Here is a 19,157-nt window from a genome sequence, read left to right as displayed (position 1 = left end):
TTTTACCATGCCCTCTGAAGGACCCTGTGCCCAAAGGAGGAGTCTTGTGATGCAGAGCAGTTCAACTGACAGTGCTGTATGAAAAAGTAAAGGAACAACCAGGTACACTTCAGAGATGGATCTCTCACAGTTCAAAGTGCAAACCTCTCTAGGACAGTGGCTCTCTACCAGTGTGGAACAAGGTCTACATGGTTGTTCTTAATCTATGTGCATACAAGAGTATTCTGGCAAGAGTACCGTAGGGTAATGGGCCTAATTTCTCTACATGTTGCTGATATTTTATTGACCAGCCAAATAACTGCTGTGCTTTCCTGGACTCTCACAGTTCTGCCTATGTAATTCTAAACAACTTTATCATCCAATAGAGTGATTTCTTGACTTGGGAGAATCAAGAGTGGGGAAATATAATGATCTTGTAATGGAATTCAGTGTTCAACTTGGGGATGAATTCCAATGGCAGGCAAAGATACAGCATCTCAAGAAAAACTGTTTGTGGACAGTAAGAGAAAAGATGATTAGGGAGCTCACTTTGCCAACCCATCCAGCAAAGATGATGGCAACTAGGAAAGAGTCGTTAAGGCAGTCTCCCAGAGGGCTGACAGGAAAGGATCATTAAGATCTGCAGAATCAGAGATCCAGCCTACCTATAGGATCACTGTGAAAATAGCAAATCTCTGGAACAGCCAGGAACAAAGACGGCTTTTGGAGATGGTGGTGGAACCAACATCTCAACTCTCAGTGGAGCCACGGACTCTGGAAGTGGCAGAGGAATGGACCCTGAATGTGCCGACTTTAGGGCTGTACTTAAACCATGCTAAGTCTACTATACTCCAGAAGAACCGGAAGAGACCATGTTTCTGGCATGCACCACCCCAAATAAGTCTTCCAAATGCAGGAATAAACATGCAAAGTTGGTGGTTTCCTGCTCCCACTCCTGTATTGTCACATCTAGGGCAGCTGAGCAGAGAATGTAATCAATCTGGATTCTCATGATGGAAGGAGAGCTTTTGAACATTGCCTCTTTAGGCAGAGATCAGCTAGGGCGTGCAGAAATAGAGTTTCCAGACTGCGAGATACTGAAGGGTCTGTCTCGGATGCAGACTGCACAGGGGACTCAGGATTCAACAGGAACCACATCCACATCTGGATCACTCCCTTCTTAATCCAACTCTGGAAAAACAAAGAGAAATTTGGAAAGAGGACCAAGGAGGCCTGAAGTGGAGGAGGCATGCAGAGGAGGGGGACCCAGAAGCAAAGGAGACTAACAGGGCTTGAGCAGCATAGTGGCTAAAACAGCTTTTATGGAGGCTCTGAACTGGACATGAATAAGAGGGAGCTAAAGGAGGTGGCCAGCAAGTCATTTCAGAGGAGGCTGGATAGGGGTCGGGGTGCCCACATGTAGAGAGACGAGGCCCATGACCCAACAGTGCAGAGGAGGGATCAGGCAGGGGATGGATACCTGAACCCCACTGTCAGGAAGCAACATTGGGCTGCCCACAGAGGGCTCCACAGATACCCCAGGAAAGCCAAAGTAGAGGGTTTCCAAACTGGGTTTGGAGGGTTTCTTGCTGGCTACTGAGGGTCAAATACCCCAGCTAAGAGCTTTAGATTTCCCAACTTTAGATTTCTTCATCTTTTTCCTTCCCCTCCATTCATAGCTTCATTGTTTCCCCTGGAAAGAAGAGAGTGAGAATTAGAAGGAAAAGAAGAGTGGGAGCAAGACAGAAAGAGAACTAAGGCCAAGGCTCCATGCTTCAGAGATGGAGGAAGAAAAAGAATGGGTGCAGAGCAGTACAGGTTAGGGTATCTATTGTCTCCTTGCTCCCTGGACGATGGCACCACAGCACTAACTGTGCTTGCTGTACTGTTGTAGGAAGGGAGACACATACAACAATGGGTTCACTTCAGGTGAAAACTGTCAACACAAGTATGATCAGCTGTTCAGAAATAATGACCAGGCAAAATAAAAAACCCAACAAATATATTTTTTCATTTCTGCAATTACATTAAAGAACTGAAGGACTAACGAGAGGATCTAGTCTCATTAGCAAAAGCGTAAATTATAAGGACATTGTAATGGGAACTGCACAGAATAAGTTATCAGGATATTGTAACGGGAATTGCATAATTAATGGAAGAAAGTGGCTCAGTGGTTTCAGGTGGGAGATGTGGGGACTGGAAAATAAAGAGAGCTCCAAGTCAGACAGGGAAGAACAAGTCATCTCCCATCCAGAAAGTGACAAGAGGGGGTGAGAGAGGAGCAGAAAGTAGGAACAAAGTCAGCAGACATAGGAGGTGACAGTACTGAGGTCAGAGACATAAGGTGGAGTGAGTTATGGAGATTTTTGAAAAATAAAACAAAAAACAGGTAGGCAAGTTTGAATTGGGTTCAGAGATTTATAAGAAGCCAATGAAGGTTTTAAAGAAAATCTTCCCTTCAACCCCCACCTCCACGAACACAAAGAATTTTTACTTTTTGTACAGAGAAAGATGACTGCCAGTCTGCTGCATGCCTATGTGTATCAGTGCCCTCTACTGGAGGGTACCAGAATAGCTCAGTTGTGTGTCATAGGACATAAAATGCTAACAGAGATTTTCCTTTCATTCAAGTGATAGATAAGGCCTTTCTTTTTGAGAAGGGGGATCTGAGTTCTATGCCTGTTTGTGGCCATGGAGTAATAAGCAGATTTACAAAGAAATGGTGGGAGGAAAAAGTTTCTTAGAGGTGAAGGAGGACTATGATTTCTAACTTTGGGACCGAAGTTGGGATCCTAAGGGCGGTGATAGCAAAATGAAAGATATGGGACAAAGATGAGCTTTTACAAGTCCTCAGCACAATGCCTCAAGGGAAGAAAGATTGTTTTGTTTTAATCCCATGTGTGTATATTATGTAGTCATCCTTTGCCAATTACAGATGAGATGAGCTATTTTAAACAATTAAACTCAGTCTTCCTAATGTTTCAGTGCTGCAAGTATTTGTCTCTGTGTACAGCAAAAACCCGCCTATCTGTGTCAATATGTTACACCAGATTAAACCTGGGCCCTTTCTACCACCTGCATTCAGTTCTCACTTCCCATCCTTAATATTTATACAGGCTTCTGAAGGAGACATTAACTGATTTTAATAAACACCCCACATTTGTAATATACGCACACACACACAAATAGACATATGAATTATTTTCCATAAGCATATTTACACTGCAATACAAGATGCAGCATGGTAAGGGGGTGGGGAGTAGGGGGGTTGGATAAGGGGCAGGGGATACCGGGGGCAGTCTGGGGACAGGGAGCGGGGGCGGTTGGATAGGTGTGGGAGTCCCGGGGTGGCTGTCAGGGGGTGGGGGTGTAGATGGGGTCAGGGCAGTGGGACAGGGGGCGTTGGATAGGGGGTGGTGTCCGGGCAGTCCAGGGACAGGGAGCAGGGGAGGTTGGATGGGGGCGGAGGTTTGGGGTGGGGGGGAGGGGTGTGGATAGGGGTCAGGGCAGCCAGGGGACAGGGAGCAGGGGGGGTTGGATGGGGGTGGGGTCCCAGGAGGGGGCGGTCAGGCAACAAGGAGCAGGGGGGGTTGGATGGGTTGGAGGTTCTGAGGGGGGTGAGAAGTGGGAGGGGGCAGGGGCCAGGCTGTTTGGGGAGGCACAGCCTTCCCTACCCGGCCCTCCACACAGTTTCGCAATGCCAATGTGGCACTCGGGCCAAAAAGTTTGCCCACCCCTGGTCTAGATAATACTTAGTCCTGCCATGCGTGCAAATTGACTGACCAAGTATTATTATTTTATCCACTACAATTGGTTAACAACAGTAAGAGTAGTACCCTGATTGATTAATAATTAAATCACACAGTATTTAAATCATAAAGAGCTGCAGGAGACCATTCAAGAGCCATTTGCAGCTCGCGAGCCTCAGTCTGAGTATCACTGTGCTAGGGAAAGAGCCTCAGTCTGAGTATCACTGTGCTAGGGCAGAGTGCCACCTCTCCCAGTGTTTCCGTGTAGAAAGGAGACAATGCTTAACATGCAGCTCCCTGAGAAAGAGTTGGGTTGGATGAAAAGTATCCATTAACAATGCAAGCAGCACTTTCCACGAATCACTGGGAGTCTAGCAAATAGAAATGCCTTAGAATCAGGAGTTTTCCTTCTAAAACAGTTGGAATTTTTAATAATGCACTTGCAGGTTCACATTTACAGAGAAAATACAGCTAGTGAGTCTTCCAGCATTTATGCAGATCATTAATTAATCTATCAGCTAATGCTCACTTTTACTATATCTGTTTCACTATTTTTAAATGCAACGTTTAAAATGTGCACAGCTCAGACAAAGCAATGGCTGATTTAGTTGTGTTTTAAAAAAAAAGAAAAAACCATGTGATTTATAACTCAGAATGGTATGAAAATTCATCATGTAATGTCAACTTAGAGGCAAAAAATCAATTAAAAATCCAACTAGTCAATATTATGATATAAGAATGCACCCACAAAAACCCCAGAGAAGCTAACTGTTCCAAATACATTTTTCATATTAAGATAATCACTTTGCTTTCTAAACTGAAATTTGCGAGTCAGTCCACCACATAAACTGGTGTCATTGATTATAGCAGAGAATTAAAAAAAAAAAAAAAAAAAGGAAGAAGAAGAAATAATGAACAAGCAGTTTGGTTTAGGAACACTTTATTCTTAGGCAAGCTCATTAACTATTTTCCCCCCATTAATGATTTCACAAGGAAATATAAATACAGATATTAGATTGTTATTGTTAACATGGAGTATGTATTGTTGTAGAACTGAAATAAAATGTTACACATGTATTCCAGCTCCTTAAGAAATGGAATACAGAAAGCAGCAATGGATAGACTAGTCTATGAAAGAGCAGACGCCAGGGGCCAGCCTGGTAAGCAGCTTACAGAAACAAACAGATTTGGCTTTTGAACTGGCAAGAATTCTCTCAGTCATGTAGGCATCAAAAATGTGGCCTGCAACAATGGCATTCAGTTGTCAAATAGGGAGCTCAAGGGCTCTTCAACATCTACCCTCACTTCCACAAACACAATAAGGAAACATGGCAGCGGCCTAAAGCCAAGTTGATGGCAAAGGTGTGGATCTCTGCATGCCACACATCACAAATGGTATCTAAGCACTCACAAAGAGATTCTATGGATGCACAATGACCATGAGGGTACGACTTCAGGAAATAACCTGGAGGAGACAAGGATACACTTGCCACATCAGTGACAGTGGTGGATGAGGAACCAGGCCTGTTCACTGAGGAGTGACACTTCTGTCAGGTGGAATTCCATATCCTTGTTGTTTGCTGCGTGGAGGATGGGGATGGACTTCCACCATTACTGGTAGCTACTTTGACCCTTACATCAGCCTGCACTCTGAAGTACTAACACAACTGTCAGACCATGTGCCCTGCCCAAATACACAATAAAATCATCCTAGGAAAGATCATGCCAGATCTGTCAAGTCTTTGACTCTGCATCACAAAAGCAGCCTTCAGTAGCAGGTCCAAAAGGCTGTGCACTACTTATTCCTATCCTTATTATGCTTCTCCAACTTCTTCCCCTTGGACGCTTTACAAAGTGTGTCAGTGTTGCACACCATAATCTCAGACTTGATCGATGTTTTGGGGCTGAACACATGCTCAAACTCATTATAGAAATGACAGGTCTGCCTTCCCAATCTGGACATCCAATTATTGTCTCATACCTCATTAAGCTGCACTTCCACGTACTTAAGTTTTGTCCTGGCTCTATGACAGACACCAGACTCAGTCAGACATGATAACACCTGGACCAGAAACAAGGTGTCCAGGCTGTGGAGTTCAAAGGAGACTTTACTCATAGCCTCAGACCAGAAAGCAAAGAAAGCCCTGCTTGTCTACCTTGAGATAGCTGGCAGCAAAACAACGGGGAGGCTTTTCTGTGACAAGCAAATGTTCAGATCCAAAAGTGGAGAGCAGTATGCACAAGAACAGAGCAATCTCACGGAAGTGAATGCTGATGAGGTGGTGTACATTATAGATGTCTGAAGTGAAGGCAGGGTATTACATACAGGTAAAATGACTATCTGGATGGTTGCCCCAAAAAGGAGCAATCTTGTCTAGCGCGGTTGCTGAAGGTGGACAAAACGCCAAGACTAACTGATACAGCTACAATGCCCATGCTTCCCACCTACTTTAGCATTGAACTAATTCAGAATTAACTAGTTAGGGAAATTGCAACATTCAGAAGCAGTCCTAACGTTGTTAGAAGCACTATTGTGTATGGACGTCACATGTTTCAAAAGTGTTCCATGTGCTTGAACTGATCCTGGAAATGCCAGCATTCTCTAGTGTGGGCAGATACAAGGAAAGGCTCACAAGGAGAAGGGAACACACAGGAAACCACATAATGCACTCTCCTCCCCGAAGCAGGAAACTTCTTGACGACACTAGACTCGAGCCCTAGGCCCTCCTCCTGGAGGGAAGCTGTGCAGATCCTGGACATCTACCCTCCTCCCTGGAAGCCTGTGCAGTCATAGGCTCTTCTGACACGCTATAACTGTTCCCTCCAAAGTGGGTAGAAGGCAAAAAGTTTATTGGAGCATTTTCCTACTGAACAACTGGCCTCTTATCTCCACCTTCCTAACCCAGGGGCCTGCTTTTGGACAGATAAATATCCATGGGTGTGAGAGCAGAAAGAAGAATGCTACAGACCCTCTCTCGCCCCTTCTGTCGCACCTGCCACAGTTCCACCTGCTTTTACCCTCCTCCATTTCTGGTAGTGGAAAGAAGTGTCAGGCTTTATCACAGCAGCTTGCCACCAGATCATCTTGCTTCTCCCACGCTCTTCTGGATCTTGACAACTGTTTTTTATAACTACCATATCATCCTCTGTTCCATGTAAGCATATAGTGGGAGAGGCAATTTCTCCAGTAGTCCAGACTTAAGACATAGAGATCTTTAAGGATTAATGTCAATACTTTGACATGCATATGAAAGCAAATGCAGCCTTTAGTAATACACACTCTGTAGCTAGCACCAGTAACTAGGTGAACACCTGAATTCTACACCAGGTGAAGCTTCTAAATGGTCTTTCAAAGGCAGACTCATGTAAGGTGCATCATCCAAATCTACAGTCCAGGTAAGGATTATATCAGAAAGAAATGACTGTAATAAAACTACCAGTCACAGGAAACAAAGTCCTTTTGTTTACAGGTGCCACCAAGTACATTATCTATCACAGAATGGAGCAAGGTTAATCTTCAGGTGCTGACAATGATATCAAATATGTATGCAGTACAATACTCTGTTTTCAAGGTTGTTTTTTCTGATTTCTGAATTATAAAAGTGATGTTGTTTCTATCTATGCCCAGAGAACAAGGTGATGAGTCCTCTGTAGTAAGCCTCTGAACACTCTCTCTCTCATTCCTTCTAGACTCTACTCAGGAACACAGCAATTCTAGTTCCTCCTCAATTATCATACCAAGACACAGAGAGAATATTAAAAGGCATAATCAACTTCTAAATTTTGGTCAGCCCAGGTAACAATATAATACTACATCAAAAATCAAAACTAAATCACATTGGTTCAAGTCAAGCACCACATTAATATGCTCATAGTGGTGCATTTTAGTGCGTATACACGCCTCTGAATGATCAGCTACCAAGCATTAGGGCACCATCTGCATGGCCTTAGGTCAAGATTTCTACTTCCATTGTGCAGCAAATAAAAGGACCATGATAATAGTGGTATTCTGGGAATGCTGAGTACATACTATTAAAAGAGTTAATATCAAAGAACTAATTAAACCATGTGTAATGATCAGAATTATTATTTTTCCATTCTACTGTACAATGAATTTTAGCTTTTTGAGAAAACAAGCTTTTTCAGAAGATTCAAGATAATCATATTTTGTACATAGAATAATTAAAACTAAACAACTAATATGCATCATTTAACTGCTCAGAGACCTCCTTTTAGGATCAAGGATTCATTTTATATGGCTGGTTTACCAGATGTACCCTTTATTTCCATCCGATCTATTAGTAAATAAAAAATAAATAAATAAAGTACTGCAGAATTCATTTAAAGGCTGCTTACTCAGATTCTTCTCTCTCATATGATCTATTTACTATATTTTTAATACATACGAAGAAAACCAAACAAAAAAAATTAAGATTCTAATGTTTGTAGAAGCTAAGCACCATATTTCACAAGAGTATCTTAACAGGGAAACACAAACCTTTTCAGGACAGCTGTAAAATAAACAAAGTGGGTAGCTATCCAATGCACATATTTGTTTTGTATAAAAAATGCACTACAGTGTAACACAAAATGGTTCTGAGCACTTGCTTGGCTTTTTAGTGTATACATGTATAGAGGGATGACAAATAAGATTGATTACAGAGTTGAGGTAAAGGTGGATTAAGATAACATCCTTAGGTACCTCTGATAAGACTTTCACAATCAGATCCATATCAGCTTCTCACTCTCAGAAAACAGAACTGTTTTTAACTGGTGATCCTCTTTTTATATTCCATGAAGAAAAGACAAAGTGAAAGATGAAAAAGAAATCTTATGGGCAGCCGCCTGATCATCTTTATATTATTTCTCATAAGAGTTACAGCCTACCTTTAACAGTATCCTCACATTCTGTGTTTAGTAGGCATGATCCTTTCTATGTTTTTTCCAGGGAAGAGAAACACACTATTGCAAATTTTTTCAGATTATCTATTAAATATGTTCTATGCTAGTGCAATGTGGCATGAAGCCTTTGAGTTAAACTGAAGATGACATCAAACATTCCCTTGTCTAACCTCCAGACTTACTTGGATGCAGTATTGTAAATGATGAACAGTCAATAGAGATTGTAGTACAGTATTCCTTCCTAGCTCAATTGGGGCCTACTCCAAATCCCACTGGAATCAATTGAAAGATTCCTATTGACTCTATAAGGGGCTGGTCAGGCTTTAAATCCATAAATCCTCGAAAGAAAAAAAAAATCAGACATTGCAACATGTTACAAATGTTTATTTTCATCTGCTTTTGCTGTAAAACACATAGATCAAATATTAAGCCATGAAAAAATCCCATCAATGGTATCCACAATATGAGAACACTTGTTACAGCAACAAAAATCATGTCATTGCATCTTTAAATAAAACAGCTCCATTAGCCTCCACGTGAATGGATGTAGAATGAATTTCTGACAGTAACAATATTTATATTTTACGATAATGTAAGGTCAAATCCTAAATAAAACTCAAGGGAATCAGAGGTGGACCTGGAAAGCCATAGTTTGTTTGGATGTGATAGCATTTTTAAAACAATAACCCTTGAGAGCATGCAATGAAATCTGGTAAATATCTTTATCTGTATTTGATAACAAACAATAACTAACTAAAATATGAATATTAGTGGATTTGTCTGTGCCATTTTTATTGGATGGTGAACTGCATATAATCAAAATGTCTTTCCCATTGGCTTCTTTCATCACTGCCAACATAAATATGCAATATGTTGGAAAAAAATCAGGGTGGTTAAAACAGATGTCAAGAGGGTTTCATTCTATGTCTATTAACTTTGAAAAAGGTCACTGCAGTCATCAGCCAATAGCACTTTAGTGACGGAAGGATAATTCAGTGAATAATAAGGGACAATTACCTCCTCACTACATAAAGAATGTTCCCATTCTCTAGATACCATCACAAGCACCATGCAATTAAGGCTGAAAACAAACATCAGGATCTGCTTTGTTCCTCCTATATGCCTTCCCTTATTTTACTGACCAAATCAGAAGAAATGTTTGGGGTCCAGTTCTCCTCTCACACCAATGTAAAATTCATAGGTCCACTGACTATAGCTAGACCAGCATAAATCAGGAGTAACACAACTGAAGTATATGGAGTTATGCTACTGTAAACATTAGGAGAATAAGCCCCATTTACTATTCCTTATTAATTGTGTTGCAGTTGCACATAGGTGCTCCAGTCATTATGGGGGCCCCTTTGGGCTAGACATTCTTCACACACAGAGGGTAAAAGTTTCAACAGTGTAAGTGACTTAGGAGCCTACATCCCAGTGAGTTTCACTCGATCATTCACAGAATTGACTTTCAATGTGAGTTAGACTTTTAAATCACATAGGTGCTTTTGAAAATTTGACCCATATTAAAAAGATGTTCCCTTGCCCCCAAAGAGCTTACTCTCTCGTTTTGCTTCATTCTTTCAAACTAGAAAGATAGCACATGTGCATATTTTGTCTGAAACCTAAACCATGATGCTGAAAGAAGTTTGGTGGCAGAATAAGAGAGAACTTACATTCTTTGGTTGATATAACTGTTGTTGATGGAGCTGGGGACAAGTTTTGCACTGCTAAAAATTCAGAACTGGTCCAGTTACAGAGTCCCTTCTCAGACCATAAAAGGACTGAACTAGAGATGACAGGTCTCATCTTCCAGAACACTACCTTGTGTGGCAGAAGATGGTAGATCAGTGGCTATGAAAACTAGTCAAGCCATACTGCATAAAAAAATTCAGTGGGTCTCAAAACAGTTTCATTGCACATAGGCATGCAAACACAAAAGAGAGAAGGCACTGTAGGCCTGGATGATTAAGACTATTGAGTGCATATAAATGAGATTTTAAAAATACATTTTCAGGGCACAACACCCTGAACACAACACAATTTTTAATGCTCTCCTGAAATATAAGCCACTATGATATAAGGTATATGCCCAGTAACAGAACAAAAAAGAGTAATCTTCACCTAATGAGTGATCATCCAAGCTGAGGAAAAGAGGTGATTTAGTTTATTTTAAACATACTAATTCACTGATAGTACTTTTGACATAACTTTCAGTAGATTGGATTGTTGTTTTTCTTTTAAGATCTCTCTTAGATAACAAAAGACTTTCTGACAAAGCAACTATGATTGAGGAGCAAATCCCCTAAATCTGCAGAAGCAGCTACACCCCTGCTGATCAGAATCACAAGTCAGTATCACTATTTAAAACATAGACAAAGCTTTGCCTGGGCCTCTCCTCCCCACACTCTTCAAAGGCTAAAGATTAGGTCCTTTAGAGATAATTGTATCTCCCACACCACCAGATGCAAAGATTTTGATTATTGATATAAGAATGACAAAGATTACAGCTATGGAAATACTGGACAGGGTGCAAACTTAATACAAATGTATCTTTAGTCTTTGTCCAGCATCATTATTAGGAATTATTTTGTTGATTAAAAGTATGAGATGTTGTTTTCCTAGTTCTTTTATATCAAGAGACTAACTACAATTATTAATATTTTTATAACAGGAATGTATGTTTGATTGTTGTTTTATTGCACACAAAGGCCCATATGTTCATGCAAGCTACATGGCAGAAAAAGTAGCAACTAACTACAAAACCTGCTTTTAATTTCTATACACTACACAAAACATCCTACATATGATGCTGCCATACTAACTTTCAATACAAAAATGATTTCACACAGCTGATGCACAAGAAGTGTGAGGAATCTCCAAAAATGAAAAACTGGTCATGACAACACCAGATGCTAATCTGTACATTACCCTGGGGGGGTAAAAGTGTTACATTACACATATCTGATATTAAGTTAATGCTGTTCTGAACAGCAATACTGTACTATCAGCAGAATTCAGGTATTACCAATATATGTGTCTGTGGAAATCTAAGCACGCTGGGGCCATTAGCAAATGGCAAGGGTAGGTGGCCTTTGTGCCAGACTGCAGGGGCTCAGAAAAGATTCTTGCTTCTTTCATACACTGTGGTCCCCACTTCAGATCTGCATTTTACTGAGTACTCCACAGCTTCTTCCATGCAATATCTTAAGTTTTTCTCTTTCTCTATATTTATTGTTTCTAGCACCTGTTACTACCAAAGTGAGCATACAGCCCAAGTTGACCATTGTAAGTCCTAGTTTTGAGCAAGCTTTATGCACGCAGGTCATGGGAATTCTCTTTTCACAGACACACCCCCTTTTTTTTTTTTACCTCAGCTTTCTGGTCCTTGATTATAGACCCCTTTGCCTTAATGTTTCATGAGGGCTTGAAATTAATGAAGGCATCAGGATCCAGAAATGATTAGCACAGTTGAACTTCAGAACTAACATACTTTCTTTTCCTTTGGTGAGCTACATATTAGAATATCCAGATTGATTTGTGCTTTCCTCTATCACTTTGAAAATATTGTGCCCAAATTTTTCTGCCTTCATTATGTCACTCAATTTCTCTTTTGCGGGTTTCTTTTTTTCCTAATAATTCCACTACTTAGTGTGACAGCTTACCCTTTTCCATTATCAATCCCAATGTTTGGGAACAGAGTAAAAATTTCCATTAAAAAAAAAAAGTTCCAGCTTTAAGTCTTGACAGTGAAAGACACCATATGAATATGGTGCTAACCGGGAGGACGTGCAGCAACACCATGTTGTATTTTCTAGAGCAAGTTATACTGAATTATTCAGTTACTAGAAAGAAAAGGAGTACTTGTGGCACCTTAGAGACTAACCAATTGATTTGAGCATAAGCTTTCAGGAGCTACAGCTCACTTCATCGAATGCATTGGATGCTGTAGCTCACGAAAGCTTATGCTCAAATAAATTGGTTAGTCTCTAAGGTGCCACAAGTACTCCTTTTCTTTTTGCGAATACAGACTAACATGGCTGTTACTCTGAAACCTGTATTCAGTTACTGTAAGTTGTCTATTTTGTGTGGCCTTAGTACAAGGAAAGGCTGAAAGATTCCCTTTTGATGCTTCAGAATCTCAGTTAAGTACTATATCATACAACCCTCACAAAGGAGAAGAATGTACTCAGCCTTGATTCTTCACTACTCTCCCCCACCACCCTCCCACAGAGGTAATCAATTTAGCACACAGTGTGATATCAGCACCAACCTGATCTGCACACTGGAGAAATAGTAAACTCGGGCCAACGGAAGCTATGAAGGTAAGAAAACTGATGCAATAAATAATATGAGTAAGAATTCTAAATGAATCTCTGTTTGAGCACCCCAAGACCAAAAGAGCATGATACTTGCACGGTTAAACCTTCAGGGAGCTAGTGTGCCATGCTCTTCTGGCTGGAGTTCAACTACTGAAAAGTGCTAGTAAGAAGTAGAATATGAAGAATCAAATCACAGAGTGCCAGTAATGTGACCTACGCAGTAGGCTTCAGCAACTGTGAGAAAACCAGAAGATGAAATTTAAATCTGAATCAGAAAATCATAATGAATTTAAGGACTGCTCTGCAAAATGAAAGACTGTATATAGTATTGTATCTGTTCCCTTACCACATATTCCTACCTTCCACAAAGCTAATACAATCGGATAGGACCACAGTATCGACCATGTCTCCTGTGGAATCTGCCATTCTGCTGAAGCCAAGCACCAAACATTTTATTTTCAGTCTTCCTGCCCTGCTGGGACCTACCTGTAGCTGCCCTTGACTCCCTGCACACTCCAAAACTGGAGTTAATTGGATTAGAGTCCATGCCCTCTGTGCCATTCCATGGATCAGGGAGCCACAGCTGAAGTTCAGCTTCTAGCCAGGGAGTAGGAAAGTCAAATGTGTGGATTAGTGAGCTGGACTGCCTGCATAGCAGCCAAACCCCAGGAGGCAGGGAGATGATCCCACAAAGCAGGCTACAACCCTCCCTTCCCCGCACCTTCCATCATCCCTGCTTCCTCAAACACATATGGGGAAGGAGGCTCTGAGTCTGGACAACATCATGGAAGCCAAAGCCGACTGAGTAGAGCCAGGCCATCTCAAGGGTATAAAAAAATCCTAGAAAATAATTACCATAGAAAATAATCATTGATGAATTTTACATTAATGAGTATTTTCATCTAGAAACTGTAGGTACGTGTGTTTGTGTGGAGGCAGAGGATGGGAATGAGGGTTATCTGTTATGGCGACAGAATAAGTTAACACTGTTATGGAATGGAGGGGTTGTTCCTTCAGAATTTGGTTCCACTGCAAATGGGGTCCCTTTGATAGGCCTGAGATAATTATTCTTGAGTAAGCCTAACCAACCCAGAAGGCTGCACTATACAGTCATAAAACCAGACTGCAGCATTGGGATGGGTCTGTGGCACCAAACAAGAGTTTAATTATTCTTTACCTGCCAAGCACAGAAAGAGATGGCAATCCTCCCAGCTCATCTGCACCAGTTATTTCATCTATCTTTTATGGCAGTTGCTTGCTGTAGGTACCAATTAATACATAAAATTAACATTGAGGCTTTACCAAAAAAAAAAAAAATCTATTGACAGACATCAAATTCTGTCACACTTGCATTCATGAATTTTGTATTTCTAAGTAAGTAAAGCAACTACAGAATTTCTCAAAAATTTCAAGTGCCAGTGGATGACAATGAGAAATATTAAAAGGGAATTTTGGTGCCAAAATATAAAGGTCAGTTTTTGCTATCCTTAATCACAGTAAGTTGTATCTTATTCTATGAATAATGGTGGCAAAAACTGATCTTACTAGTATTGAGGAATTAAAATACATTTTGTAGCTCCCCCCTTCCACATACAGTGCAAAATGATCAAATTAAAATAAATTATTTTGCTACTACACAAGATTCATTGTAACTCTATGAAAATATACACTATCAGAATTGTGTATTATGTTTAAGACCCCAGTGTTCCAATCTGACTCATATGGGCAGACCAATGGGATTCCATGTTGTAAGGATCCATTCACACAAAACAGATTGCAGGACCAAGTCTAAATTAACAATAAACCTTAACTGTTTGCATACCTATTACCCAGGACATTTTATTTAATTTTTTAAAATTAATAATACAATCAAATCTAATCCTATTGTTTTTATTCTTATACAAAGTACAAAAGAAGTCTTCAAAATCATCATTTATTCTTAAAAGAAATATTACCATGTACTCTATATGTCCAAAATTAATCCCTTCCTGATTGTGCTGAGAATGCTTTTGACATATACAGAGAATATTATAGTATTATGCTCACAACACACACATCGTGAAGACATTCTCATAAGCCCCCATTTTCAGATGCTTATAACCTTTCAAAAAATTTCCCTTTCAGGTGAAATTTCTCATGACAAAATTGAAGAGTTTTGGAAAGTTCAGGAAGTTTTGTCAGGATTTTTTTCAAGCTGCTCCATGAGAGTACTGGGGTCTTACTCATGTGGAAGAACTTTTAGGGTCTTAGTCTGAAAGAACTGTGACCTGTGTTCAATTTAACACATGTAACTCCCAATGAGTTTAGTGGGGGTTGCATCCATATATCTTGAGGGTATAACAAAGTCAAACTAATCCCTGACTTCAATGAAGTTGCAGTGACTTACACTGAGGTTGAATTTAGCTCAGAATTCTTCACCAGGTAGGAATTTTTCCATTTGATTTTACTGACAACTTCAATAGGACGTATTTTTAAAACATCAAATTGGAAATCCACTTAAGATCCAATCTGCACCAAACTCAGCATGACAGACTTCTGAGCCCGTGCAGTGGCTACCAGCTTCCAACAGGAAAAAAAAACTTTTGACATATTTGTATAAAACTGATACAGAATAAATGTTATAGATGTTTGAAAATCACAAGCACTATAAGCTGTTTTCCACACATTTGGGTAATGTTATTTGACTGTGTGATCCCATATGGAAGAACCTTCAAATAAATGTACTCAAAGCAATGTCATATCACATGCTGATATGAACGTATGTGTGGGTATTTAATCTGTGATCCATTGCAATTTTCTTTTAGAGAAAATAAAAGCATTACATACAAATATATATATTAATGTAATATTAATTTTAAATGCACAAATATTAGGAAATTAAGTGTATAGTTTCCTAAGGTAACTCAGCCTAATGTAACTTCCCCCTCATGCATATGAAATATTCTGTACAACTGTGTATCAGTGATTCTCTAATTACGGTCCACAGGCCGCAATCAGGTGGTATGTGGCTTCGTTTATAGTATGACTTCCCAACCTGGGAGCGCAAACAGATTCAAACGGGAATGGACTGTCATGACCACCTTCCCTTTATTTATGTCTAGTTGGGAGAGAAGTCCCAAAACGTTTTCCTGTTGTAACATGGCTCATGATATGGGGAAAGGTTGAGAATCACTGGTTTACAATATAGTATCAAAATGAGAATCCATTATAACAACACTGATTAAGATTATAACAAGAGTATACTATGTATTTTTCAGTTCGAGATATGGCGTGCTAAATCTGAAAGTTAGAGAATGGCTGCTGTATATGATTTTATCACATATATGTAAAAGTGTGTGGTTATGGAAAACATACCTTGGAATTTCCTGTTTTGCAATGTAAATCTCACCTATAACACTGTATTAATACAGCATTTGACACTCAATTTTAAGTCTAATTTTAAAGTTTATTACTTCATCAAAATTTCAATTATTTTTTTCAAATGTTTCGGCCTGGTTATTAAAGAAGTCATAAAATGGAACAGCATGTGTGTTTCATCATTGTATAGTAGCACGCTGCTTACTTATTTTTTACTGAATCATAGCAAATCTAATTATTTACACCTTCTTTATAATTTAGTCCTCTTTCAGATTAAAACGAATCAGGATTCACTAACCTGTCAAGTTTCTACTTTGAAGAAAATTATATTTCTGACAGCTTAATTTACATTCTGTTAATAAAACATAGGAAAGCAGTTACACAGAAGGGGTAGCCTAAAAGTCACTGTAACACCCCTGTTAAATGGGACAACAAAAATAAGGTCTGATAACACAGTGTAATTTGTAGCTGTGTCAGTCCCAAGATATTAGCAAGACAAGGTGGGTGAGGTAGTATCATTTATTCAACCAACTTTTGCTGGTGAGAGACACAAACTTTCGAGTTCTGTGTAAGCATGAAAGCTTGTATTTCTCACCAACAGAAGTTGGCCCAATAAAACATAAAAAGAAAAGGAGTACTTGTGGCACCTTAGAGACTAACCAATTTATTTGAGCATAAGCTTTTGTGAGCTACAGCTCACTTCATCGGATGCATCCGATGAAGTGAGCTGTAGCTCACAAAAGCTTATGCTCAAATAAATTGGTTAGTCTCTAAGGGGCCACAAGTCCTCCTGTTCTTTTTGCGAATACAGACTAACACGGCTGCTACTCTGAAACCAATAAAACATAGTATCCCACCCACCTTTTTTTTCCCCTTGTGATGCATCAAGTGTATTACATTCTAGACAGCAATTAAAAAAAAATGTAGCGGATCTGCTAAACTTTTTTTTTTTTAACAAAGTTTATTCTAAGAAAACTCCATGTACAGAAGATAGGCCTCACGTTTTATCTTTGGCTCACATATTAACCGAAAGATTTTTTTTTTTAAACTTTTTCATAGTGTTAACTTTTGAATTTGCACAGCAAATCCGGGGTCATTCCTCACACATTCATACCTGCACGTAACCGCGAAGTGCTGTGCGGATACAAACCCAGGGGCACCCTCCCGGAGGCAACAGACTGACGAGTCATCACCCCACCTCCTGCTGCACAGTGCGCTGGGCATAATCCCTGCCCCCACTCCCGTCGGAGCGAGCGCAGGGCGGATCTTCCCGGAGAATTACTCGGGACCGTGGCATCCCAGGCAGGGGACTTGTTGAAAGCGCCTGTCTGATCAACACGCTGTCCCGAGGGGGGAGGGGGAGCGAGCTGTCCTACAGGTGATGACCAGACAGGCGCAGCGCCCAGCCCCACGCCCCGCCGGCGGGACCCGGCTCAGAGGCCTGGCCGCGGCTCACCCGCAAATGGCAGCAGCAGAGCGCCGAGGAATCCCCGCCCGCGCTGCACCGAGGGGTTTCCTCCTTCCCCCGGCTGCGTCTCCTGACCCCAGGCGCGGCACCAGCCGCACGCAGACCTCGCCCTTGCAGCAGCCGCCGCCGCTTAACCTCCGCCCCCGCCGGCGGGGCCCTGCTCCACGCCCACCCAGCCGGCGGCCTCCCCGACACCCTTCCTCCCCGGAGAGGCGCCTTCGGGGCAGCCAGGCTGCAGCGGGCAGGCAGCGCCCGATCCTCCCCACCACACCTAGCAACAGCGCTGACAGGACGCAGCAGCAGCAGCGAGGAGGAGGAGGAGGAAGCGGAATGGCTGCCGCGGCTCGCTCGCTCCCTCCCTCCCCGGAGCGCTGACAGCCAGAGCCGGGGCGGAAGCAGCAGGCGGCGTGTCGTGCCCGTCCTCCTCTTCCCCCCTCCCCGCGCCGCCTCCGGCTCGCCGCACTGCCTCCTGCCAAGGCAAACTAACTCCCCGCTGCAGCGGCGCCCAGCGTGGGCCCCCCTCCCCTCTCCTCCCGCCCCATGCCCCCGTGTGCAGCCGCCCCAGCCTCCCCTCCCCACGCCTTGCCATGCCGCCTCCTGCACCTCACGCCTCCCCCCCCGAACACGCCCATGCCCAGTGTGCAGCCACCCCGGCACCTTCTCCCCCCGCCCTGCCCGTGCCCGGCATGCAGCCCCACGCCCCTTGCACATGCACCCCGCGCCCCAGCGCTGCGGGGGGTCCCCCTCCCGGCCACTCACCGATGTGGTTGTCCTCAATGTGCTCGATGAGCTCAGCCAGGCTTGGGAAGTGGAGCCCGCAGCCCCCGAACCTGCAGGTATTGGAGAAGAAGGAGGCGGCGGCGATGCCTGTCATGGTGTTACATTGAGATCCCCCTGCAGTGCCTGCTCTGCCAGGGCCGCCGGCGGCAGGGCGGAGAGAGGCGGGGGAAAGGGGGAACGGGACAGAGAGATGGAGAGAGAGAGAGGGGGTGGGGAGGAGGAGGTGGCCGCGGCGGCAGCAGCAGCGTCGGGAGCGGCGGAGGGGAGGGACGGGCTGGGTGGGGGGGAGATGAGGCAGCCGCAGCTGGGAGGAGGGACCAGTGCTGCGCTGTAACAGCTGTGCTACCCCAGCAGCCACCGCCTCCTCCAGCAGCAGCAGGATCAAGGGACCCAGGCCACACTCATCACCTTATCAGGGGGAGACTTAGCAGCAGTTCACATAGATACTTCAGGGCTCAGAGGCTGTGTTATACAACAGAGAGGTGTGACTTCCAATGTGAAGTTTGGAGGGGGGAAATGTTACATTTGTTTGTAACTTTATTTAACTTTTTCCAGTAACACATTGGGGGTGGGGAATTAAAAAGAGCTCATTTTTGTTTGCCC

The 19,157-nt window shown here is 42.3% G+C and overlaps 1 protein-coding gene across 3 annotated transcripts in view; it reads right to left on the bottom strand.

Annotated features, from left to right (window-relative positions):
• JAZF1 (JAZF zinc finger 1) overlaps positions 1-18,931 on the bottom strand; it is a 284,997-nt gene extending 266,066 nt beyond the window's left edge. The window contains exons 1-2 of one of the 3 annotated variants that reach the window (XM_037890500.2): positions 18,534-18,822; positions 13,436-13,546 (exon numbers count right to left, since the gene is read on the bottom strand). In XM_037890500.2, coding sequence (XP_037746428.1) covers positions 13,436-13,546; positions 18,534-18,648 — 226 coding nt within the window. In that variant the 5' untranslated portion in view covers positions 18,649-18,822. Of the gene's footprint in view, positions 1-13,435; positions 13,547-14,126; positions 14,182-18,533 lie in introns of those variants that run through there. The other 2 variants (XM_037890501.2, XM_007053643.4) reach the window with 2 other exon arrangements.
• Positions 18,932-19,157: the final 226 nt, after the last annotated feature.

Source organism: Chelonia mydas, chromosome 2 (genome assembly GCF_015237465.2).
Source record: "Chelonia mydas isolate rCheMyd1 chromosome 2, rCheMyd1.pri.v2, whole genome shotgun sequence".
Classification (NCBI taxonomy): domain Eukaryota; kingdom Metazoa; phylum Chordata; order Testudines; family Cheloniidae; genus Chelonia; species Chelonia mydas.
The sequence above is the reverse complement of the archived record's forward strand: the minus strand, read 5'-3'. Positions and strand labels throughout refer to the sequence as shown.